This window comes from Suncus etruscus, chromosome 3 (assembly GCF_024139225.1).
Source record: "Suncus etruscus isolate mSunEtr1 chromosome 3, mSunEtr1.pri.cur, whole genome shotgun sequence".
Taxonomy (NCBI): domain Eukaryota; kingdom Metazoa; phylum Chordata; class Mammalia; order Eulipotyphla; family Soricidae; genus Suncus; species Suncus etruscus.
Genome location: NC_064850.1, coordinates 79,417,072 through 79,444,357, shown reverse-complemented (window position 1 = coordinate 79,444,357; position 27,286 = coordinate 79,417,072). Strand labels below are relative to the sequence as shown.

General features: G+C 39.8%; 1 protein-coding gene across 1 annotated transcript in view; it reads right to left on the bottom strand.

Moving 5' to 3' along the window:
- Positions 1-532: 532 nt before the first annotated feature.
- Positions 533-27,286, bottom strand: part of NMRK1 (nicotinamide riboside kinase 1) — a 30,462-nt gene continuing 3,708 nt past the window's right edge. The window contains exons 2-8 of the mRNA XM_049770813.1: positions 24,435-24,474; positions 23,578-23,668; positions 22,622-22,670; positions 9,461-9,605; positions 9,307-9,378; positions 5,927-6,033; positions 533-932 (exon numbers count right to left, since the gene is read on the bottom strand). Coding sequence (XP_049626770.1) covers positions 826-932; positions 5,927-6,033; positions 9,307-9,378; positions 9,461-9,605; positions 22,622-22,670; positions 23,578-23,668; positions 24,435-24,474 — 611 coding nt within the window. The 3' untranslated portion in view covers positions 533-825. The remainder of the gene's footprint in view (positions 933-5,926; positions 6,034-9,306; positions 9,379-9,460; positions 9,606-22,621; positions 22,671-23,577; positions 23,669-24,434; positions 24,475-27,286) is intronic.

Sequence of the window (27,286 nt, the reverse complement as noted above, 5' to 3'; positions counted from 1 at the left end):
AATTATATTTGTAATAAAGATGTTTAAATAAAGATTAATAAAAAAGAGAATGTGAAAGACTTTTATGCTGGATATGAAGAAATTCAAGAAATAATACAAGTTTAGCTAAAGACTTGATAGTTCGAGGAGAGTACAGAAAAAGGTGACCTATGGACTCTTAATTATCAGAACACCCTTGGGCCGGGGAGGAAGGTATTGTCAGCAGATATCTTGTCTGTTGTGGGGAGAGCATTTCACAATAAACCCAAAGCAAAATAAGGAACAGAGGCAGAGACATGTGGACTCACTTAAGCTCCTTTATCCTGTTTAGTTGGAAGTCCCTGACAGCCTTGTGCATACTTTCTGCTTGGGCCAGATTTTGAAGAATTTCCTTTACTTGCAAAATATATTATCTAATATAAAAACTTTAAAGAATCATACAATAAATTATATTTAAATTTTGTTTATTTTTGAAATATTCTCCAAACATAAATAACAATCTATTGTTAAGAGGTATAAAGAAGGGAAGGGATATATTAGATACATCAGATAATCAGCACTTAAATTTTACTTGTTCCCAAAATTAATTTGTTTTAATAAAATAGTAGGTATCTACTAAAAATTTTAAAGAAAATAACATGAATATATTTAAGAGATGTAACAAATGGTCGATATTTTCACCCTTAACCATAAAACAAAATAATTAATGTCTGGAGCCATCAGAACCTCTGATTTGAAATTATTTTTAAAGCAACTAATAAATGGAAACAATTCATCCTACATTAGCCCTCTTATATGCCATTCTTGGCTATGTAACAAACTAGTTTTATGGCTACTCTTTTACCGTCACTTTGATAGGAGCACTGAACAATTTTGCTTTGAGAGTTCTTGTGTCAGATCTTCATAAACTTGTGAAAAGAGGTCCTCTTCAGATTTTGTTCCATCTAGATAAACTAAGAAGGGGAAAATACAACAAGTTGAAATGTATACAGACTTTTTACTAGGTCCTTTACTCTGGTACCTGCCATCACACGAAAATATTAAGAGGCTTATTTATTTTATAAAGGGGGCAAGAGTTGGGCCACACCCAGCAATGCTCAGTGCTTATTCCTGGTTCTATGCTCAGAAATTATCCCCAGTAATGCTCAGACACCTTATGTGGTTCTTGGACTCAGCTTGAATTGGTGGCCAAATCAAGGAATTCAATTTCCACATGTAAGAAAAGTGCCTTACATCCAATACAATCTATTCTGCCCCAAGAATATTAATATTTAACTAAAAGACCTAGGGAAATAACTTGAGAGAAATTAATGCTCATTAAAGAATAATGGATAATCTATGAAAATATTTATTATAAATAGTTGTTTTTTATTATTGTTATTATTATTATTGAGGTACAGTGACATATAATACTGTTAATGATGGCTCCTGGGGCCAGAGCTACAGAACAGTGGTAGGGTTTTGTCCAGTAAATGGCCAACCTGGGTTCAATTCCATATGGTTCCCAAAGCAAGCCAGGAGTGATTCCTGAGTTCAGAGTTCAGAGTAACTGCTGAACAATGCTGAGTGTGGCCCCAAAAGGAAGAAAAAAATGTGGTATATATACAAAACAGAATACTATGCAGCTCAAAGAGTGAAATCATGCAATTTGTCATGACATGGATGGAAGTAGAGGATATACTGGGTGAGGTTAATGAGAAAGAGAAGATGATCTCTCTCATATATGGGATTGAATATACATAATAAGGTAGCAACAAAGGACAAAAGGTAACATAATGGGAGAACTAATCCACAAAACTGATATTATGTGGATGGGGGAGGTTAAAGAGGGGTATTAAGGACTTGAGGGAGGAAGGGAAGGTGACACACTAGTGTTGGAAGTTCCTTGCATATGGAATGCTGGGATTCAAACCTGGATTGGTTGCATGCAAGGCACATGCAGTACTCACTACTGGATAACAACTTATTTTTCCTTAGTTATTTTTTTAGTCACTATGAGATACAGTTACAAAGTTATTCAAGAGTTTCAGTCATACAATGCTCCAAAACATCACTTCATCAGTGGACATTTCCCACCACCTATGTCCCCAGTTTCCCCACTGTACCCTCAGCTTGCTTCTATGGTAGACATTTTTCTTCTCGCCTTTTCCTTTTAGCCTTTGAAATATTGTAACTGAAGGAGTATAATACACATATCACTATTTCCTTTCAGTTTTCGGCTCTTTTGCAGTCTTTTCTAATTCTCACTGTAATAGTGGTTCCTTCTCTTTCCTAACTGTACTCACTCATTTCCTAGGGGCAAGCTTCCTACTGTTGACCTGTCTTCTTGGGCCTCCTTTCTATTGTCTTTGGGTATTATTACCATACTTTAAAAAAATATTCCACAAATGAATGCAATCATTCTCTCTGTTCGTCTTCCTTTGACTCTATTTCAAGCACCATATCTATTCTCGCCATATCTATCCATGTATGTAGAAGCAAAATCCATGACTATTTTTCCTAATGATTGCATGGTATTCCACTGTGGTTTTTTTTTTATCTACTCATCTGTTCTTAGGTACTTGAATTTTTGAGTTGTTTACATACTCTGGCTATTATGAATAGTGTGAAAAAAGAAGTGAGATGCACTTTCTGCAATTATGTTATACCAGAACTTCTTGATTCATTCTTCTATCGTAAGGCATTTGAGTTTTCATATCTTGGCTACTGTAATAATTGCTGTGAAAAACAAGGTGTGCACATATTCTTTCAAATTAATGTTTTTTGTGTTTTGGGTATAGATGCCAAGAACTGGTATTGCTGGATTTCATGGAAATTATATATCTATTTTTTTTGAAATCTCCATATTGCTTTTCATAGAGGTAGAACCAGATGACATTCCTACCAACTGTGGATGAGGGCGCCTTCTCACTACAATCCAACAACACTAGCTGTTTCCAGACTTTCTAATATGTGCCATTCTTAGTGGCATGAGATAATATCTCAATGTATCTTTTTAACTTTACTTAAATACTTTGGTTTACGAAGTTATTTGTAATACAGTTTTTGTTGTTGTCTAGTCTCAGGAGTTATTCCTGGCTCTGCACACAGGAATTACTCCTGGCGGTGCTAAAAGGACTGTATAGGATGCCGAGGATTGAACCTGAGTTGGCCATGTGTAAATGTCCTACTCACTGTAGTAATGTCCAGTCCCAGTTATTTTGCTCATTCAATGTTTTAGCACCAATCCTGATACCAGTATGACTTTCCCGTCACCACTGTCCCCAGTTTCCCACGTACCTCCTGAGTCTGCCCCCTTAGCAGACAAAGAAAGTAATTTATTTTATAGTGCCCATACAACAAAATGGCTAATGGAACTATTAAAAAATATTTCAGGGGCCAGAGTGATAGCCCAGCAGTTGGGCATTTGCCTTGCATGCAGCTGATCCAGGACGAACAGTGGTTCAAATTCCAGCATTCCATATGGGCCCCTGAGCCTGCCAGAAGCGATTTCTGAGCACAGAGCCAGGAATAACTCTTAAGCACCACCAGGTGTTATATCTCACAATGGGGGAGAGGGCATTAAAAGTCATTGCCTGAGTATTTACTGAGCTGTTTATTGCTAGTTCTACCTATGTTAATATTTGATTACTGAGCTTAGCTTATTTATATGCAACTTTCCCATCTAATTGGTGTGCTTATACTGGGCTGTCAGTATTGCAGAATTTGGAGGTGTCACTCAGGACCTCTAGAATTGGGATGATTCTCAGCCTGTCCCTCTCTTGAGGGAGACCCAGAGTTTTCAGCTTGAAGATTTGTTGTGCTATGAATTTCAGTAGTTTGGCTTGCATCTCTTCCATGATCAATCCAGTTATGAATCTGGGCCCTTGTTTACAAAGAGGTAACTGTGGGATGTGGATGTGGTTGCGGGGGCTCCTAGCAATACATGAGTGGGGGCAAGAGGAAGCTGTCTGTCTCTACTATGAGAAGACCCCAGAGTTTTCTGCCAGAAAACCAGTGTAACTGGCAATCTAGTCAACTTGGCATCTGCAGAGAGTAGTCATAAAGCAGTACAGTTGAGCCATTTTATAAGGTTTGCCTGATGGTGGTTATGGGGTGTGGGTGTGGCTCTGGGACTTTGGCAGGGTAAGGACTAGGTTTTCTGCCTAAATTTAGGTGTAACCCCAATTTTAGGGGTGTGGGTATGGCTCTGGGACTTTGGCAGGGTAAGGACTAGGAGTTTTCAGTCCAAATTTAGGTGTAACGTAGAGTTTCAGCTGCTTGGTTTGCATTTTTTCCAATATTAGTCATGAAGCTGTGAAGATGGGCTATTGTTCAGATGGTGGCGCAGTAGGATGTGGAGTCAATGTTGTTTTGATTGACATTTAGCTAATCATGAGTGATGATGAGTACATTTTCATATGCCTGTTGGCCATCTGTGTCATTTCTAGAAAGTTGTTCATTTCCTATCTCCATTTCAGATGAGATCATTAACATTTGTGTTGAGTTTTGTGAGAAGAATGTATACTAGTTTCTGTGAACATTGGTGGTGGGAAATGTACACTGGTAAAGGTTATTGTATACTGTATGACTGTAACTCAATCATGAACAACTTTATCTGTAAAAAAAAAACTGTAATATGAACGACCTTGTAAACACGGTGTTTAACTAAAAAAAAAAAAAGACAGCAGCCATAAAAGGAAAGAGAGGGAGAAAGAAACAAAACCATGTAGGAGAGGGGCCCAGAATGTTCAGGCTTAAAGTCCTTGAAGCTTTAGGGAAGCAATAAAAATAAGGGAAAACTGCCCAGGCCTTGAATCAGTCCAAAGCCACGAGGTCTTTTTGAGATGAAAAACTAGAGCTCTTTGGAAGTAGAGAAATTGAGGTATCACCTAAAGGCATTAACTGAGTACCCTTCCACCCAGAGGAGTAGACCCTTCATAAAAGGAGAAGCTATAGGAGAAGATTTAAAGGTCCTGATAAACATATTAAAGGACCATCAAGAGTCAGATTTTTCCTGTAATGATGTCCAAGTTAATTTTTTTGCTTGCTTGTTTGACTTTTTTTGGGTCACACTCAGTTGTGTTCAGAGTTTACTCCTTTACTGTGCTTAGCGATCATTCCTAGTGGTGCTCAGGGCTCCATATGGGGTTCTGGGGATTGAATCCCAGTTGACTGAGTGCAAGGTAAGTAATGCATTTGCTTTACTATCTCTCTGGTGCCAGATTAGTATTTTATGTATACAGAGACCTCTAGACATAGATAGTTTGAAAAAATTTTATCTAATCTTCTTCCAAAAACTTTCCCTATTTTTTCTATTCTAGAGAATCCTATGTTCTCTCTTGAATACATATATTTCTCATCATCACATTTCTATAAGTAAATTCTTTTAAATAAAACCATTTCATTTCACTTAAAAGAAGGCAAAGTCTTTTTACTATTTAATTATTAAATGCTTCCTAAAGTCCTCTAATTTGTGTAGTTTAAAGCAGTAGTTTTCAAGCTTTACTTAAAAAAAATTTGGGGGGGGGGCGGTATATCTCAAGGTGCTCAGGGCTTACTTCTAGCTCTGTGCTCAGGGATAAATTCTGACCAAGCATGGGTAGGGAACCACAGGGATCAAACCTGGATCAGTCACATGCAAATCAAGTGCTATTTGTCTCCAGCCCTAGTTTTCAACCATTTTACATCTGTAGACTAGCACTGATCAGTGGACCAGTGGTTGAAAATCCCTACTCTGAGGCAAAAGTAAAGGCTTTCCTGGGCTAGAGTGATAGTACAGCTGGTAGGGTGCTTTCCTTGTACACGTCTAACCAAGATTTGATCCCTGGCACCCCATATTGTTCCCCCAGCCCTCCAGGGGTGATTCCTAACTACAGAGCCAGGAACAAGCTCTGTTCTTTGCTGGGAGTGCCCCCTAAAAAACCAAAAGTAAAGGAATTTCATCTCAGAGAGAAAAGGAACTCACCAATTTCCAAGGGAAGGTGCTCCATCTCCTGTTTGTGCTTCAGATACATAGGCCACACATGGCCATCAAAGTATCCTGGGATGTCTGGAGGCTCATAAATTCTTGTACTATCAAAACACAGAGGAAAATTTATGTCGACAGAAACACACATTAGTAAAGTAAAATAATAAAGGTGAGAAATATGGGACAATCTTTCAGACTTAAATCTAGAAAGAATTTAGATTACATCCACATTTTGTTTTTTGATTTTTGTTTTGTTTCAGGGCTACACTTGGCAGTGCTCAGGGATCACTCTTGGCAGAGTTTGTGGGACCAGTAGGGGTACCAAGGATCATCAAACCAGGGTTGACTGTGTGCAAGGCAAGTGCCCTACTCACTATAGAATGACAAGATGAACTTAGTTCTAAAACCTGAGTTTCTTTCTTTTTCCTCCCTTCCTGGGGCAGGATTTTCAGCCGGCACGGGCTGGCTCCTGGCAGACCTCCGTATGTGCCAGGGGCCTCTTGGCCCGGCCTAGGGTAGGGGGGCCCGGACTTGGGTCACCCGACCCCCCTCTCCCCCTTTCCTCCGGATCTCCAGGTGGGTTTCTGGGAGGACCTGATGGGGCACCCTGGGTTTTCCCCACCCCCAGGCCAGCTGCGGAGATTGGCCTGGGGTTGCGCTTGAGCTCGTGAGATTGGCTTGGGGGGTGGTGTTTGATCTGTGGGGTGGCAGATAGTTTGTCAGTTATACTCATGCTGTCACTGGCAATTTCATACTAGTCTACATGATGCAAATCGCGCGGGGGCTAGCGCCCCCGCGCGAACGTATACTCCTCCCAACCATCACTACCCCCGATTTACCCCTCTTAAGTTCTATAATACACAGTTTTAATCTCAGACCAAAGACATACAGTGGATCTAACAATCCCAGAACTATTTAGAAGGACATAAATTAAACACATATATCTTTTGAATATTTCATGTATATTTTCTTTAATGGTGTAACTCTCTCTATATTCTTCTACCATGATGTTTCTATCCACTTTCATCTTGTCTTTTCTTTGTAAGCTGTTCAATAAGGATTGTTGGTGGAACTGTCCCTCAGTTTGATGCCTATGATTGAACTATGTCATGGAAATTGCTGGTCTTGTTCCTATGGCCTCCAGATGCACCAATAACGCTTCATGGCATTGATCCTTCTTTGCATAGACACATTAAAATAGGAAAACACTATACCTACAGATAAGTTCTTATCTAATAAATCTCAGTACAATGTACCTTACACCCTGAACATTGATAGAATGACCTGGCACAGGCCTCAGAGGAATGGGCATCCTCCATTCACGCCAGAACCAGGCAAGCTATCTACGAAACATCCAAGGTCTTTTATAGCAACAGCTGGAAGCAGTCCTCTACCAGGAAAGACACTACCAAGGGTCTGACATCGACCTCCTAAAAAGAGACTTCCGATTACACTGAGAAGACTTGACAACAACAATGACCTGCTCTACAGGACATGGTTCTCTCTAGTGCCCCTTAAGTGTGAGATGAAACGAGAGGATGCTCTGCACCATCCTGACTGCAATATGGGATATGCAGACTCCAGGACCTTTAATACAGAAGCATGATACCAACAACAGAGACTATGTGAGGAATGAAGGTGTATTGCCACTACAGACGATGACTTGAATTGGACAAACTAGTTTGCCTGGAGCCTAGAGTCAGTCCTGTGCCAGGAAACTTCAGGGGTAGGGTCTCCTTGTATTTAGACCATAATTTTTCTTTCCATGTCTCTTATATTTTGGTGGGCCTATGCAAACAAATGCCACTCTAACACCATTTATTACTACTTTCCCTTGACTCCAATCCTTAAGAAAAACAACCCACTAAAACTTTTGAGGTTAACTTAAACTAGTAAGCATGTGCATGGAACAAGATAAATGTACTTTGCCCTCAATGTTTAAGGAGTTACATAAGTCTAATCTCTTTGGATTATATTGTGTGCTGCTAAGAAATAGTATGTAATACAACTGGGGATTTGAGGGACAAATAAAAATAAAAAAAAAAAAAAAAAAGAAAATAAATTACTGATTCATAATATATTCCTGTTGATGTTCAAATTTCTATGGATCCCTGTAAGAGTTGTTCTCTATGCCTTTTTCAGAAATGGAGGCCATAACACAAAGGTCTCAACTAGCATAAACCACAGCTCAGCAAATCCTTAGAACATCATACAGACAATAGTAAAACCATCATTTCAAATTAGCCTTTGTTGATCTAAGGTCTGATAATTCCATGTCTTTGTGTTGCAATAAACAATATGAAGTAAATTTGTGTGTGCCTGCAAGGAGGCAGGTTATGGTGGTGGGTGGAGATTGGGAACACTGATGAAGGAAACATCACTGATGGTGGGACTGGTGTTTGAATGTTTAATGTCTAAAATGACTGTATTATGAACAACTTGGTAAATCATGGTGTTATAATAAAAACCAGAAAGAAGAAAAAAAAATAAATAAATAAAACCTGAGTTTCTAAGACCTGACCCTAGTCTGATCTTCTCTTGCACCCCATATGGTTCTTTCAAGACCAACAGGAGTTATCCCTGATTGTAAAGCAGGAGGAAGCTTTAAGCACCCCTATTGTGGCCCAAAAACCAAAACAAACAAACAAAAAACCCAAAACTCCCAAACACAAAAACTTAGTTATATTATATTCACAGACCATAATTCATAATTAGTAAACCAATTAAGAACATGGGGTTGGACTGATTATACAGTAAGTATATTTGCCTTGCATGTAGCTGACCCAAGTTTGATTCCCAGCACCACATATGGTCCCCTAAGCACTGCCAGAGTGATTCTGTGACCTGAGAGCCCTGAACACCACTGGGTATGTCCCCCCAAAACAAAAAACCTGCAAAAAAAAATTAAAGAGAGATGCAGCTGACTGGTAGAATAAATGCTTTGCATGTGTGGGGTCAATATCTGACCCCACAGAAACAAACAAACAAACAGAAACAACCCAAACCAAACCAAATAAAACAAAAAGCAATAACAATTTATCAACGTAAACCATGATGGAAACATTGACATATTAAATTAAGCTTTAAACTAGATGGTAATTTAGTTATTGCCAGAATACAGAACCACTATTTAAAAATCGTAAGCAACATGGTTCATCTGGATTTAGGGAGAAAAATGTCAAACAGTTTATATCAGGTCTTAGGGATATAATTTGTGTTACTCCACGGATTGTAAAAGATTCTGATCCTTGTGAGAGAGAATTAAAGTCTCCCTTGTTTAAAAAAATGACCATAATCTATTTAATACTGATGCTTTCCTTATTTTCTTATATTTTGCTTTCTGAACTACAATCCAAAAAGTTGATTTCAAAACATACCTCCTCCTCCTCTTACATTCTTCATATGGAATGGTCAGGAAATAGCTTCTATTCCATATTCTGTTAAGGGGCCTAAAAGAAGAGCATATTTAGTTAGTGGTTTTCTCCATTCTTTTACTCACTCATTCATTCATTATTAGATTTAGGCTCTTACTTATAATTAAAGAGAAGGAAACCTTCAATGATTAAAATGTGAATTTCCTCAGTACTACCCCAGTCTGATGCTGTATATTGTCTTGAACTTTCCATCCAGCAGGAAATGGTTGACATCATTTTTTCCATGTTAAGAGCTTCGAGCACTTCAAAGAAACACATAAGCATATGAGATTAATGCAAGGAATTTTATGGAATAGATTTTCAGTTTGAGTGTAGCTGGGACTCTAAATACATAAAGCAACACAAATTTACTCTTCAAAATATCTAATAAATATTTTAGATAAATTTAAGCTTTGATATTGATAAATTGGTATGTTTAAAAATATATAAGAAAAATTTCAAATATATACAAACAAGTGAGTGATCTCTATTTCCATCAGTTTCTTTGAAAATCATAAATGCATGGTTAATCTTACTTATTTACAATGTTTCTTTTTCATATTGTATATATGTATATATATATATTTTTGGGGGGGTCACACCCGGCAGTGTTCAGCGGTTACTCCTGGCTCTATGCTCAGAAATCGCTCCTGGCAGGCTCAGGGGACCATATGAGATGCTGGGATTTGAACCACTGACCTTCTGCATGCAAGGCAAATGTCTTGCTCCATGCTATCTCTCCAGCCCCCCATATTGTATATTTTTTATTTACAAATTATAAATTGGTTTGAAAGCTAACTGTCACATTGGGTATAATATAAGCAATGTACTTGGCAAAGAACTACTATCTTTACTATATAAAGAACTCTTATGATACATAAGAGGGTAATCAGAAAATATGTAAAAATGTAATTTGTAAACCTAAAAGGCACATCCTTATTGGACTATACTTTTTCTTCTAATGTTTTGACCTTTGCTTTCTTAGTGACTTCTTTGTCATTGTTGTTTTGTAGTTTTTCTTCAAGTTCCTCTATGCGTTATTCTGTGTAATTCTGCTATTATGGCTTGCTAACATGTTTTTATTTCCCTTACTTCCAATTGTATGGATTCTTTCATCTTCTGTAAAAGTTCTTCTTTGAGTTGGTTAAATTGTTTATCTATAGATTTCTTAATCTCGCAGGCTAGTGGTTCCTTGATTTTCCTTATTTCCTTACTAGGGCATTCATTGCTGCTTTTAGGTTCTCATCTATTGGATGGACTTGGAAACTTGATAGTATTTCTCTCCATTTCCCCAGCTGCTAGTTAGTGTCTTCCTTAGTTTACCCATATTTCTTTGCATTTGGTGGTTTTGCATGTTGAATATTCAGGTTGTTTAATAAAGTGGTCTGCTTTACTGATTGTATTATAGGTGTTTGAAGGTATATCTAATTTAGAGTTTATTCTTCCTAGCCAGGTGGTTTGTCTAAGTAATATAGGGATATTACAAGCTGCTTCATTCAGTGTTTTTGCTATTCTGTATTATGGGCTGTGGATTATCCGAGGAGATTGAGTGTTAAGTCCAAGCTGAGTAGACCTATATGGTATAAATTAGACTATCAGGACAGGGCGAGGTGGCCCAGGGGAGGTGGGAGAAAGGTGTCATGCAGTCCTGCGGAGCAGGGCGGGGCTTTCCTAACCTGTCCCAAGGTGGGAGGCAGCCCAGGGGAGCCCTTGTTGGACTTACAATTTTGAAAAGCACCTTTAAAAACTACCATTACAAAAGTATATTGCTTATCAAAGCATGGTACATAGATCAATAGTATATCAGTGTTCTCATGTTTTTTAAATTACTGTAGTAACTATAATGATAAATTTTGGGGATGCACCACACTCAGCAATGCTAAGGGGTCACTCCTAGCCATGCACTCAGGAATTACTCCTGGTAGTGCTCAGGGGGACCCTATGGGATGCTGGTGATTGGATAGCACACAGGTGGCTGTGTACAAGGCAAGTGCCATATGTGCTGTACTACCTCTCCAGCTTCAACTTCTTTTGTTTTTGATAATTGTCATGTGTGCCTTCTTTATTTCATTTAAATTATTATTCTTGTATTGGTGTTTGGTGAACACTCCGATTCTTAAATCTGCAGGTTTATGTCTTACATAAACTTTGAAATTTATTACATTAATAATCTTTAAATACCCCTTTACAGCAAAATATTCATTCTTCTCTCCATCTGACAATAATATGAAAGTTGGATCCTCTGCTACTGCCACACATTTAGCTCATTTCTTTTTAGTCCACTTTCTTTGCTGTTCAGACTGAGTAATTTCTGTTGCCCTGTCTTTAAGTTTACTTTATTGCCATATTTATTCTGATGTGAGGCTATCCAATGAAATTAAAATTTTATTATATGCTTTAAGTTAAAAAGTTTTCATCTGATTATTTTATGATTCTTTTAAGGTTTTTTATTTTCTATTTTTTCTTTTTTTTTTTTTTTTTTTTTTGTTGATTTATAAACCTAATACATTTTGTTTGGAATTGAAAATATTTCTACAATTAATGAACAATGATCAATGTCTAAGCTGTACTGTTAAGTTTGAGACTATGTAGTGAAGAGAGTGAGAAACTATTGTGACTGTTTCAGTTATACTATTTTGAGCCAGAATCTAAGTATATTGCTCCTAATATCTTGAAAGATATACTCCATCTTAATTTTTTTGTTTTAAAATCAGTGTCTTTTTTTTCAAAATTCTAAATATAAGTTTATGTCATTTTATTTATGATTTTCTTTAGAACTGTTGTCCTCCTAACCTCCTAATCCCATTTTTAATGTCTTCCTGGGAATTTTACCAAAATTGATGAGCCCATAACATTTGAATCAGAGAAAACAATCATTTATATATGTAAACAATAACATTTTTAAAACTTAACTCTATTTAAAATGATTTACTTATGTCAGCCAATATTTCAGAAAATTCTATTTTTCTTTCTCGTACATAAATTCTAATCGTTTTTACATAAGGTATAATGTGATTTTATTTTTTTTTTTTTTTTTTTTTTTTTTGTTTTTTCTTTCTTTATAGTTGCTTTACTTAAACACCATGGTTACAGAAATGCTCATAGATTAGTTTCAGTCATACAGTGTACACCACCTCTCACCAATGCTTCTTTTCCTCCACCAATGTCTCTCATTTATCTTTTTTTTTTTTTTTTTTTATTTTTTATTTTTTATCTTTATTTAAACACCGTGATTACAAACATGATTATAGTTGTATGATTACAGTCATGTAAAGAGCACCCCCCCTTCACCGGTGTAACATTCCCACCACCAATTTCCCAGATCTCCCTCCTCCCCACCCCCCTACACCTGTACTCGAGACAGGCTTTCTACTTCCCTCATTCATTCACATTTTATGATAGTTTTCAGTGTAGTCATCTCTGCAACTGCACTCATCACTCTATGTGATGAGCTGCATGTCCTGAGCTGCACCTACCAGCCCTCATCTCTCTTGTCTCTGAGATATTGTTAAAAATGTCCTTCATTTTTCTTAAAGCCCATAGATGAGTGAAACCATTCTGCGTCTTTCTCTCTCCCTCTGACTTACTTCACTCAGCATAATAGATTCCATGTACATCCATGTATTGGAAAATTTCATGACTTCATCTCTCCTGATGGCTGCATAGTATTCCATTGTGTATATGTACCACAGTTTCTTCAGCCACTCATCTGTTGAAGGGCATCTTGGTTGTTTCCAGAGTCTGGCTATTGTAAATAGCGCTGCAATGAATATAGGAGTAAGGAAGGGTTTTTTGTATTGTATTTTTGTGTTTCTTGGGTATATTCCTAGGAGTGGTATAGCTGGATCGTATGGAAGCTCAATTTCCAGTTTGTGAAGGAATCTCCATATCGCTTTCCATAAAGGTTGTACTAGACGGCATTCCCACCAGCAGTGAAAAAGAGTTCCTTTCTCTCCACATCCCCGCCAGCACTGCTTGTTTTCCTTTCTTGTGATGTGTGCCAATCTCAGTGGCGTGAGGTGGTACCTCATAGTAGTTTTGATTTGCATCTCCCTGACGATTAGTGATGTTGAACATCTTTTCATGTGCCTTTTGGCCATTTGCCTTTCTTCTTTTTCAAAGTGTCTGTTCATTTCTTCTCCCCATTTTTTGATGGGGTTAGTTGTTTTTTTCTTGTATAGTTCTGTCAGTACCTTGTAAATTTTGGGTATTAGCCCTTTATCTGATGTGTATTGGGTGAATAATTTCTCCCACTCAGTGGGTGGCCTTTGTATTCTGGGCGCTATTTCCTTTGAGATGCAGAAGCTTTTCAGCTTAATATAGTCCCATCTGTTTATCTCTGCTTCCACTTGCTTGGAAAGTGCTGTCTCCTCCTTAAAGATGCCTTTAGTCTCAATGTCCTGGAGTGTTTCACCTACATGTTGTTCTATATACCTTATAGTTTCAGTTCTGATATCAAGGTCTTTAATCCATTTGGATTTTACCTTTGTATATGGTGTTAGCTGGGGGTCTGAGTTCGCTTTTTTGCAAGTGGTTAACCAGTTGTGCCAACACCACTTGTTGAATAGGCTTTCCCTGCTCCATTTAGGATTTTTTGCTCCTTTATCAAAAACAAGGTGGTTATATGTCTGAGGAACCTTCTCTGAGTACTCAAGCCTATTCCACTGATCTGAGGGTCTGTTTTTATTCCAATACCATGCTGTTTTTATAACTGTTGCTTTGTAATACAACTTAAAATTGGGGAAAGTAATGCCTCCCATATTCCTTTTCCCAAGGAGTGCTTTAGCTATTCGAGGTTGTTTGTTGTTCCAGATGAATTTCAGAAGTATTTGATCCACTTCTTTGAAAAATGTCATGGGTATCTTTAGAGGAATCGCGTTAAATCTGTACAATGCTTTTGGAAGTATTGCCATTTTAATGATGTTGATCCTGCCAATCCATGAGCATGGTATGTGTTTCCATTTCCGCGTGTCCTCTCTTATTTCTTGGAGCAGTGTTTTGTAGTTTTCTTTGTATAGATCCTTCACATCTTTAGTCAGGTTGACTCCAAGATATTTGAGTTTGTGTGGAACTAATGTGAATGGGATTGTTCTCTTAATGTCCATTTCTTCCCTATCATTATTCGTGTATAAAAAGGCCATTGATTTTTGTGTGTTAATTTTGTATCCTGCCACTTTGCTATACAAATCTATTATTTCTAGAAGCTTTTTGGTAGAGTCTTTAGGGTTTTCTAAGTAGAGTATCATGTCATCTGCAAACAGTGAGAGCTTGACTTCTTCCTTTCCTATCTGAATTCCCTTGATATCTTTTTCTTGCCTAATCGCTATAGCAAGTACTTCCAGTGCTATGTTGAATAGGAGTGGTGAGAGAGGACAGCCTTGTCTTGTACCAGAATTTAGAGGAAAGGATTTTAGTTTTTCTCCATTGAGGATAATATTTGCCACTGGCTTCTGGTAGATGGCTTTGACTATATTGAGAAAGGTTCCTTTTATTCCTATCTTGCTGAGAGTTTTAATCAAGAATGGGTGTTGAACCTTATCAAATGCTTTTTCTGCATCTATTGATATGACCATGTGATTTTTATTTTTGTTGTTGTTTATGTTGTGTATTATATTAATAGATTTACGGATGTTAAACCATCCTTGCATTCCTGGGATGAAACCTACTTGATCAAAGTGAATGATCTTCTTGATGAGGCACTGGATCCTGTTCGCCAGGATTTTGTTGAGGATCTTTGCATCTGTGTTCATCAGGGATATTGGTCTGTAATTTTCTTTTTTGGCAGCATCTCTATCAGGTTTTGGTATTAAGGTGATGTTGGCTTCATAAAAGCTATTTGGAAGTATTCCTGTTTTTTCGATTTCATAAAAGAGCCTGGCCAGAATTGGTAGTAGTTCCTCTTGAAAGGTTTGAAAGAATTCATTCGTGAATCCATCAGGGCCTGGGCTTTTGTTTTTGGGTAAATTTTTGATTACAGTTTTAATTTCCTCAATAGTGATGGGGGTGTTTAGATATGCTACCTCTTCTTTATTCAACCGTGGAAGGTTATATGAGTTCAGAAATTTATCCATTTCTTCCAGGTTCTCATATTTAGTGGCATAGAGTTTCTCAAAGTATTCTCTGAATACCCTTTGAATCTCTGCAGTATCTGTAGTGATCTCCCCCTTCTCATTTCTAATACGCGTTATCAAGTTTCTCTCTTTCTTTTGCTTTGTGAGTTTTGCCAATGGTCTATCAATCTTGTTTATTTTTTCAAAGAACCAACTTCTGCTTTCGTTGATCTTTCGGATTGTTTTTTGGGTTTCCACTTCGTTGATTTCTGCTCTCAGCTTTGTTATTTCCTTCTGTCTCCCTATTTTTGGGTCCTTTTGTTGAGCACTTTCTAGTTCTATTAGCTGTGTCATTAAGCTACTCAGGTAAGCTCCTTCTTCCTTCCTGATGTGTGCTTGCAAAGCTATAAATTTTCCTCTCAGTACTGCTTTTGCTGTGTCCCATAAATTCTGATAGTTTGTGTCTTTATTGTCATTTGTTTCCAGGAACCTTTTGATTTCCTCCTTGATTTCATCTCGGACCCACTGGTTATTGAGTATGAGGCTGTTTAACTTCCAGGTGTTAAATTTTTTCTTCTGTGTCCCTTTGCAGTTCACATCTAACTTCAGAGCCTTGTGGTCAGCAAAGGCAGCCTGCAAAATGTCTATCTTTTTTATTTTATGGAGGTATGTTTTATGTGCCAGCACATGATCTATCCTGGAGAATGATCCATGTACATTGGAAAAGAATGTGTATCCAGGTTTCTGAGGATAGAGTGCCCTATATATATCTACTAGGCCTCTTTCATCCATTTCTTTTTGCAGGTCTAGTATATTTTTGTTGGGTTTCCATTTGGTTGACCTATCAAGTGTTGACAAGCCTGTGTTGAGGTCTCCCACAATTATTGTGTTATTATTGATATCCTTCTTCAGATTTGTCAACAATTGTATTAAATACTTTGCTGGACCCTCATTCGGTGCGTATATGTTTAGGAGAGTGATTTCTTCTTGCTGTACAAATCCCTTGATTAGTACATAATATCCATCTTTGTCCCTTACAATTTTTCTGAGTATAAAGTTTGTGTCATCTGATATTAGTATGGCCACCCCCGCTTTTTTAAGGGTGTTGTTTGCTTGAATGATTTTCCTCCAGCCTTTGATTTTGAGTCTATGTTTATTCTGACTATTCAGGTGTGTTTCTTGTAGACAGCAGAAGGTTGGCTTCAGTTTTTTGATCCATTTCGCCACTCTGTGCCTCTTAACTGGTGCATTTAGTCCATTGACATTGAGAGAAATAATTGTCATGGGATTTATTGCCATCTTTGTGTAGAAGTTTGGTGTGTTTTTTGTTCTGTCTTGTTTTTAGAGTAGATCTTTCAGTTTTTCTTTTAAGGCTGGTTTTGAGTCTGCAAAGATTTTGAGCTGTTGTTTATCTGTGAAGCCGTGTATACATCCGTCAAACCTGAAACTTAGTTTTGCTGGGTGCAATATTCTTGGCGAAGCATTTATTTCATTGAGTTTTGCCACTACGTCCCACCACTGCCTTCTGGCCTTGAGTGTTTCTGGTGACAGGTCTGCTGTAAATTTCAAGGATGCTCCGTGGAATGTAATTTCCCTTTTCGATCTTGCTGCTTGCAGTATTCTATCTCTATCGGTGGGTTTCATCATGGTGACTAGGATGTGTCTTGGGGTGTTTCTACTGGGGTCTTTTTTAGCTGGTACTCTTCGGGCATGCAGGATTTGGTCACATGTTTTCTTTAGCTCTGGTAGTTTCTCTGTGATGATGTTCTTAACCATTGATTCTTCCTGAAGATTTTCTTCTTGGGTCTCTGGAACTCCAATGATTCTGAAGTTGTTTCTGTTGAGCTTATCAAAGACTTCTATTTTCATCTTCTCATATTCTTTGAGTAAATTTTCCATTGTCTGATCATTTGATTTGAGGTTTTTTTCTAATCTCTTCTGCTGTGTAAAGTTGTTATGCATCTCATCTTCTAAAGCACTAATTCTATCCTCAGCTGCTGTTAACCTGTTGGAAAACTCATCCATTATGTTCTTCAATTCGTCTATTGAGTTTTTCAGACCTGTTATCTGATCTGATATTTCAGTTTGGAGTTTTCTGATTTCTGTCTTCATATTCTCTTGATTTTTATTAGTGCTCTGATTTATACTTTCTTTGATATCTGATAGCAACCTCCATATTTCGTCTCTAAACTCCATTTCTGAAAGACTGCTTAGGTAGTTGGTCGTTGTTGGGTCATCAGAGTTTCCATCTTCATTCTCTATGGTTGAAGTTGGTCTGCGTAGTCTCCCCATTGTCTCGCTTACGCTGTGGGTTTTTCTACGTGTTGTGGTGGTACTCATTGGCGAGGTGGAGTGCGCGGCCGCGAAGCGCAGCGGAGCGGCCGCGCTCCGGCCCCCAAACACTCACCTCAGCCGAGGCAAGCCGTCAGGGGATGCCTGGGGAGGCCCCCAAGTGTCTGCCAAGCAAAGAAACCAGCACAATCCACAACTCCAACAGAAAACTCACAGCCCCAGCGAGACACGCCTTGAAGAGATTAATGCTGAATCAGGTCAAAGTTCCCAGGTTGATGCAGGCTGGGGGAGGTCCCAAAATGTCTGCCGGGCCTAGGGGTCCAGCAGTCAGCCTGATCTGCAACTCCGGCCCCCAAACACTCACCTCAGCCGAGGCAAGCCGTCAGGGGATGCCTGGGGAGGCCCCCAAGTGTCTGCCAAGCAAAGAAACCAGCACAATCCACAACTCCAACAGAAAACTCACAGCCCCAGCGAGACACGCCTCAGCCGAGGCAAGCCGTCAGGGGATGCCTGGGGAGGCCCCCAAGTGTCTGCCAAGCAAAGAAACCAGCACAATCCACAACTCCAACAGAAAACTCACAGCCCCAGCGAGACACGCCTCAGCCGAGGCAAGCCGTCAGGGGATGCCTGGGGAGGCCCCCAAGTGTCTGCCAAGCAAAGAAACCAGCACAATCCACAACTCCAACAGAAAACTCACAGCCCCAGCGAGACACGCCTCAGCCGAGGCAAGCCGTCAGGGGATGCCTGGGGAGGCCCCCAAGTGTCTGCCAAGCAAAGAAACCAGCACAATCCACAACTCCAACAGAAAACTCACAGCCCCAGCGAGACACGCCTTGAAGAGATTAATGCTGAATCAGGTCAAAGTTCCCAGGTTGATGCAGGCTGGGGGAGGTCCCAAAATGTCTGCCGGGCCTAGGGGTCCAGCAGTCAGCCTGATCTGCAACTCCGGCCCCCAAACACTCACCTCAGCCGAGGCAAGCCGTCAGGGGATGCCTGGGGAGGCCCCCAAGTGTCTGCCAAGCAAAGAAACCAGCACAATCCACAACTCCAACAGAAAACTCACAGCCCCAGCGAGACACGCCTTGAAGAGATTAATGCTGAATCAGGTCAAAGTTCCCAGGTTGATGCAGGCTGGGGGAGGTCCCAAAATGTCTGCCGGGCCTAGGGGTCCAGCAGTCAGCCTGATCTGCAACTCCGGCCCCCAAACACTCACCTCAGCCGAGGCAAGCCGTCAGGGGATGCCTGGGGAGGCCCCCAAGTGTCTGCCAAGCAAAGAAACCAGCACAATCCACAACTCCAACAGAAAACTCACAGCCCCAGCGAGACACGCCTCAGCCGAGGCAAGCCGTCAGGGGATGCCTGGGGAGGCCCCCAAGTGTCTGCCAAGCAAAGAAACCAGCACAATCCACAACTCCAACAGAAAACTCACAGCCCCAGCGAGACACGCCTTGAAGAGATTAATGCTGAATCAGGTCAAAGTTCCCAGGTTGATGCAGGCTGGGGGAGGTCCCAAAATGTCTGCCGGGCCTAGGGGTCCAGCAGTCAGCCTGATCTGCAACTCCGGCCCCCAAACACTCACCTCAGCCGAGGCAAGCCGTCAGGGGATGCCTGGGGAGGCCCCCAAGTGTCTGCCAAGCAAAGAAACCAGCACAATCCACAACTCCAACAGAAAACTCACAGCCCCAGCGAGACACGCCTCAGCCGAGGCAAGCCGTCAGGGGATGCCTGGGGAGGCCCCCAAGTGTCTGCCAAGCAAAGAAACCAGCACAATCCACAACTCCAACAGAAAACTCACAGCCCCAGCGAGACACGCCTCAGCCGAGGCAAGCCGTCAGGGGATGCCTGGGGAGGCCCCCAAGTGTCTGCCAAGCAAAGAAACCAGCACAATCCACAACTCCAACAGAAAACTCACAGCCCCAGCGAGACACGCCTCAGCCGAGGCAAGCCGTCAGGGGATGCCTGGGGAGGCCCCCAAGTGTCTGCCAAGCAAAGAAACCAGCACAATCCACAACTCCAACAGAAAACTCACAGCCCCAGCGAGACACGCCTCAGCCGAGGCAAGCCGTCAGGGGATGCCTGGGGAGGCCCCCAAGTGTCTGCCAAGCAAAGAAACCAGCACAATCCACAACTCCAACAGAAAACTCACAGCCCCAGCGAGACACGCCTCAGCCGAGGCAAGCCGTCAGGGGATGCCTGGGGAGGCCCCCAAGTGTCTGCCAAGCAAAGAAACCAGCACAATCCACAACTCCAACAGAAAACTCACAGCCCCAGCGAGACACGCCTCAGCCGAGGCAAGCCGTCAGGGGATGCCTGGGGAGGCCCCCAAGTGTCTGCCAAGCAAAGAAACCAGCACCTTCTATTTTTTCTTAACTCAAATCTATAGACAATTGATGATTACTTTTTACAAAGGAAAACTCCTTTAAAATACTTGCCAGAAAACTCCAACATTTGTGTCACCACTCTCAGTGTCTGCTCTTCTTTCTAATTCAAGGTGAGAGCTAGATGCTTGATTCATCACAGAACAATGATGAATCATCTGTTGATGAATCATGGAGATGGGTTATTATGTTGTAAGGTTATGCTCTTTAAAATTTTTTATTTTGTTTTACTTTTTGGAAGATACATGAGGCTATGCTCAGAGCTCACTTCTCCTGGCAACAGAGATGAGGGCTGGAAGGACCGGCCCATGATATGAAGCTTACCAGAAAGAGTGGTGAGTTAGAGAACTAACTACACTGACAACTATCATGACAATGGTAGTGAGTGAGAGAAATAGAATACCTCTCTCGAATACAGGCATGGGGTGGGAGAGGAATGAGATGGAGGGCATTGGTGGTGGGAATGTTGCACTGGTGAAGGGGGGTGTTTTTTTTAATAACTAAAACCTAAATAACAAACATGTTTGTAATCATGGTGCCTAGATAAAGATATTAAAAAATAAAATAAATGTTTAAAACTAAATAAAAAACATAACTATTTTGGAGTGTTTCTGTTTCTTCAATTTCTTGAAAGAGCCTGAAAAGGATTGGTAGTAGTTCTTCTTGGAAGGTTTGAAAGAATTCTTAAGTGAATCCATTTGGGCCTGGGCTTTTGTTTTTCTGGAAGACTTTTGATTACCATTTTAATTTCCTTAATAGTGATGAGTCTGTTTAGATATGCTAGTTCATCCTGATTCAATCATGGAAGATTATAAGAGTCCAAGAATTTACACATTTCTCTGGGTTCTCTTGTTGTTTTTTTTTTTTGTTGTTGTTGTTGTTTTTGGGCCACACCCAGTGTTGCTCAAGGGTTACTCCTGGCTATCTGCTCAGAAATAGCTCCTGGCAGGCATGGGGGACCATATGGGACACCGGGATTCGAACCAACCACCTTTGGTCCTGGATGGGCTGCTTGCAAGGCAAACACCGCTGTGCTATCTCTCCAGGCCCCGGTTCTCTTGTTTTGTAGCAAAAGTTTCTCAAAGTAGCTCTGATTACCCTTTGAATCTCTGTAATATCAGAAGTGATCTCCCCATTTTCATTTCTAATCTGGTTTATTAAGTTTCTCTCTCTCCCCCTTTTTTTTTGTGAGTTTTGCCAGTGGTTTAGAAATCTTGTTTAATTTTATTTTTGATTTTTCAAAGAACCAACTTTTGCTTTTGTTGATCTGGGATTGTTTTCGGATTTCCACTTCATTGTTTTCTGCTCTAAGCTTTGTTATTTCCTTCTGCCTATCTATTTTTGGATTATTTTGTTAATTATTTTCTAATTTTATAAGCTCTGTCATTAAGCTATTTATGTAGGCTCATTCTTCCTTCCTGATGTGTGTTTGCAAAGCTATAAATTTTGCTTTTAGAACTGCTTTTGCTGTGTCCTGCAAATTCTGGTATTTGTGTCTTTATTTGCATTTGTTTCCAGGAATCTTTTGAATCCTTCTTTGATTTCATCTCTGACCTACTGGTTGTTTCAGTAGTAAGCTGTTCAATTTCCAGGTTTTAAAGTTATTCTTCTGTGTACCTTTCTAGTTCACTTTTAATTTCAGTGCATTGTGATCTGAGAAGGTATTCTGTATGATAACCATTTTTTGAAGCTGATCTCTCAAGTATGGCAAGACCACTAGATTTAGTCTTGGTAACTTAAATCCAAGGCCTCCAGATTCCAGGCATGTGCTTCAGTTCTTTGAGATAGATCCCCAATTAGTAACAAATTATTTTTTAATTTTTACTTATTTATGCATTGAAAAGATGTATTTTAAAACAATTCTGGTCGTTATTACAAAGACTTCAGTATTTCAAAGATTCCAATATCACAAAGATTTCAATATTTTCTGAACATCAGGGGTTACTCCTGGCTCTGCACTCAGGAATTATACCTGGTGGTAGAAACTGAGATTGAACCTGGGTCAGGGCTTGTGCAAGGCAAGAGCCCTACCTGCTGTGCTATCTATTTCTCCAGTCCCAGAGAAGAAACGTATTTTGATGGGTTTCAATGGTTTGGCTTTAAAGAAGTATTAGCTTGGGCAAAGGAATGAAGTAAATGAATCTAAATAATATTCATCAACCTTTTCCTTTCTGAGCCACAGTGATGAGTAAAAACAATACCAAACCTGATGCCCAGTACTTACTTGGGAAGGAAAGTTCTAGGCAATGGAAGAGGCTCAGGAAGGAAGTCTACATTCCCAGTCATAGATGAGTAATATATTATGAGCAAACCCATCTTACAGAAAAATTGTATTATTCCAATATTATGCATTTTAAACATAAAACTAGAAAATATATCTATTAAAATAGCTGAAGACAAGTCAGAAACCTTTACAAAATAAGGTTTAAAATACAAAAGTGTATTTAACACATTTTTCTTACTCTTTTCAAGATAGCAAAGTTATTTTAGTTTTGAGAAAAAAAATGAAAAAAAAAGAGAAAGAAAATGAACATCAGTGAGCAGAGCACATCTACTTACCATCATACTGCAGAAATCCATTTTTATCTTTTTCTATCTCAGACTCTGGCTAGAAAATAATGAAGTTTCCATCAAAATTTTACAGTACATAAATAACATAAATATAAGTGATAATTTTTTTTAGATTTTTTTTGGGGGGGCACACTGGGTGACACTTAGGGGTTACTCCTGGCTATGTGCTCAGAAATTGCCCCTGGCTTGGGGGACCATATGGGACACCAGGGAATTGAACTGCGGTCCATCCTAAGCTAGCATGGGAAAGGTGGATGCCTTACTGCTTGCACCACTGCTCTGGCCCCTAGGTGATAAATCTTTAATACATGATGGGCCAGAGAGATAGTACAATGGGAAGGGCCTTTGTTTTGTGTGTGTCTGAACTGGGTTAGATCCTCAATGCCACATATTGTCCCAAAGTCTAGCAAGCTAGGAGTAATCCCTGAACACACATCCAGGAGTAAGCCTTGAGTACAGGCAGGTGTGGACCAAAAACAAAAATCCTTTTTCATTTGTTTTTGTTTTAGCCCACACTCAGCAGTGCTTATGACTTAATTCTAACTGCACTTAGTAATTTCTCCTGGCTATGATCATGGGCACTATATGGAACTGGAATGCTGGATATTGGACCTGAGTAGCTTGCTTGCAAGGCAAATGCCCAGCCTGCTGTACTACCTCTCCAGATTCCAAACAAACAAACAAACAAAAATTTAATACATGCTTTGAATGATAAATACAAAGGTCAGGAAATTAGTAGTGCCACCTAGTGGATACATCACAAACCACGCAATCAATAAATACATTATTAAGCCTACCACACCTTCATTGCACAGAATGGTTTTTGGAAATAAGATAAATATCCCACTAGACGTGTGTGTGTGTGTGTGTGTGTGTGTGTGTGAGTGTGTGTGTGTGCGTGTGTGTGTGAGAGAGAGAGAAACATTAAGAAAATTTATAAATACCTTAAAAAAATCATCTTGAGATATGACACTGCAATTTGGGAGGTGTTTCTGCAACTTCTTAGCCAGAGTTGTCTTCCCACCATTTGTGACACTATAGTGGGGAATGAAAAAAGAGAAAAGAAGAAAAAAAAACCTATGAAGACAATATATTAAAAAAGGTTTTTAAAATATATTAAAACACATTCTCTTTAAAGACTATATTTTGTAGATCGTGAACTTTCTGATGGTTGTGTTAATATAGCCATGGATGTTAACAGATATGTCTGTAACAGATAAATAAGCTGGGGGGCATGGAGGTAAGGCATTTGCCTTGCATGCAGAAGGTGGGTGGTTTGAATCCCGGCATCCCATATGGTTCCCTGAGCCTGTCAGGAGCAATTTCTGAGCGTAGAGCCAGGAGTAAACCAAAAAAGAAAAAAAAATGATTTGGGGCGGCGAGATAGCATGGAGGTAAGGCATTTGCCTTCCATGCAGAAGGACGGTGGTTCGAATCCCGGCATCCCCTATGGTCCCCTGGGCCTGCCAGGGGCGATTTCTGAGTGTAGAGCCAGGAGTAACCCCTGAGCACGGCTGGGTGTGACCCAAAAACAAAAAAAACAACAACAACAAAAAAAAAAACAAAAAAAAAAGCTGGGCAGGACAGATGAGAGAGTTGAACAGGTGATATTAAGGTGAACTGATGACAGTAAGACTTATATAAATACTATATTGGAAATAAATAAAAGCTTTTTTGGTTGTTGTTATCTACAGTGAAATAATCTGCAGTTTCTTTAGCAACACAGAGAACACAAGAGGCATGGTTTTGGGCCACACTAAACATTGACATTGGAACACTGGTTCAGAGCACATGAACTCACTTATATGTGAATTTTCTTCTACTGAGAGTTCCATATTTGCCTTGTCACAGATCCAGAGTGCTGAACAATAAGAAACACAAACAGCTGTGGATTTTGATTTATTTGAGGGAGTAGGGAAACAGCAGTCATCCTGAAACCAAACCAACTTTCCTACATGATACCAAATGATGACTATAGTTAAGGGGAGCTCATGTTACAGAAGGAATTTTAAATGCAAGTGAGGATATAATGGGGATACCCCATGCTAGACTGTTCAAGAAAGAACAATATAAAAACCGCATATGATGGGTGGGAGTGGTTGCACAGCGGTAGGGTGTTTGCCTTGCACGCACCATGGTTCGATCTCCCGGCATCCCATATGGTCCCCCAAGCCAGGAAGGAGTTCTGAGTGCATAGCCAGGAGTAACCCCTGAGTATCACTGGGTGTGGCCTCAAAATAAAAACAACAACAACAACAACAACAACAAAAAACCTGCCTATTGTAGTTGTAATTTGTTTCAGTGTAAATGAAAAAATAATGGGGACTGGCTTATTATATCAGGAATATACTATTATCAGGAATTCTCATTTTTTTCTTTATCTTTCTTCACTTTAGGACTAACTGACAGTTCATTGTGGCCATTCACATCCACTTATTTGTTCCTCCTGGTTAGACTGTCACATTAAAGAGAAGTAGCTATTTCCCTGCACCTGCTGTTCCAGCATCCTGCTTCATGCATAGCATTGAATTCCACTTTCCCAGTCAGCCACACAGTTCATTTCATTTCTTTTTAATCCGGGAGCTGTGAATAGCTGAGGGTCTTTGTGAATCTGAACAGGAAAATGACATCTTCATTTTCACAAAGTTTACTTTCTCCTTAAGTATACATGTATGTAGCAATAGTAGTTTTAGTAATAACCTGTGACTAGGCCAGAGGAGACAGCACAAAGGGCTCAGCCCAGTGTGAGATTCAGGTTTCGTCCCTGGCCTCACATGGTCTCCCAAGCACTGATGGGAGTGATGCCAGAGTAGAGCCCCCAAGTGCCACTGGGTGTAGCTCAAAAACAAGAAAAGGTTTGGGCCGGAGAGATAGCATGGAGGTAGGGTGTTTGCCTTGCATGCAGAAGAACAGTCAGTGGTTTGAATCCCGGCATCCCATATGGTCCCCCGAGCCTGCCAGGAGCGATTTCTGAGCTAGAGCCAGAATAACCTGAGCGCTGGCAGGTGTGACCCAAAAACAAAAACAAACAAAAAACATAAGAAAAGAAAAAAAAATATATCTATGACTTTATCACTAATAGAAATCACAGAGATTTTTCATATCAAGTTGCAATTGGTACGGATATTATGAAACAGAAATGACAATTACTGTTTTTTGTTTTTTAATTTATGGCAGTTTTTAGACCACCCTAGACATTTTTATGTAGCAGCAATAACAACAAAACACAAAAACACATATATATGTATATATATGTATATATATATATAATTATTTTTGGGCATAGAAAGCTATGCACAGAGCTTATCCTGACTCATCACTCAGAGATTTAGGGATCAATCTTGGAGGTGTTTGGGAAACCATATGTGGTGCCGAGAATTGAACCTACGTCAGCTGCTTGCAAGGCAGGCTCCTTACCTACTTTACTATCTTTCTGTTTTATTACTTATATATAAATGTCCATCCTCCTCATAGAAATATAGAAATTAATGGTGCAGACATTAAAAAGATCACAACTATACATAAAAATAAGAAAGGAGGGAATGTTTGCACCCATTAATAGGAATATCTATATTTCTATGAGGAAGATGAACAGAAGGCCCACTAGGGTGTCATATTTCTAGTATAGATAGCTGTTTCGAATACTCCCAAGGATATTTCACCAAAAGGCCTGTTGGGAAGCCTCACCCCTGCATGAATAATTGGTAAATTCCATAGAGATATTTTTGAGATTTGTATTATAATACTGACATTATACTTTCTTCATAACTAACATATAATTGGCTTTCTCCCTTCTGTGCATATTACAGACATATAAAGTCTTGATTAAATTATCTTTACCTAGATAATTTCAGTACCAAATTAGACACTATGTAACAACCTTTTTTTTCTCTTTCTTTCTTTTTTTTGGGGGGGTCGCACCTGGCAGTGCTCAGGGGTTCCTCCTGGCTCTACACTCAGAAATTGCTCCTGGCAGCCTTGGGGGACCACATGGAATGCCTGGATTCAAACTACTGATCTTCTGCATGCAAGACAAACACCTTACCTCCATGCTATCTCTTCTCTTGTCTTTAAAATGCCCTTGCAGTTTCTGCTTCTAGGAACCAAAAAGGGTTTGACCAGTGCTGTGTATATAAACATTTTATGGGATTATTATGTTACTGACCCTATCCTGATCAGTGATTGTGCCCGACTCTAGGGTGTGACCTGGCATTCTGCTCCCACCCTAGGGTGGTACCTGATTCTGCTCCCACCATTGGGTGGTACCTGATCACACCATTGGGTGGTACCTGATTCTGGGGGATAAAAACAAGGGTCTGTGGAAGGTGAGGGGCTTTTGGCTGGAACTGATGCTGAGGCTTTGGGCTTCAGTCTTGTCCTCTGAATAAAGCTGAATTTTCACAAGCCTGACTGTCTACTAGCCTTTTACCCACCGCTTCACCTCAGGACTGCCAGCTGAACAGGGTGACAGATGTGTGCTCCGAGCTGGAGGGGAAAGACCTCATCCTCCATCCCTCTATCAGTCAACCTCTTCAGGGGCTGACTTGCAACAGACCAGAATGCAGATCTAGGCTGTTGAATTTTCCCAGACATAAAAATTGCATCTTTTTAGATATAACTCTCTCTCATTCACTTCAACCTTTAAACAATAAA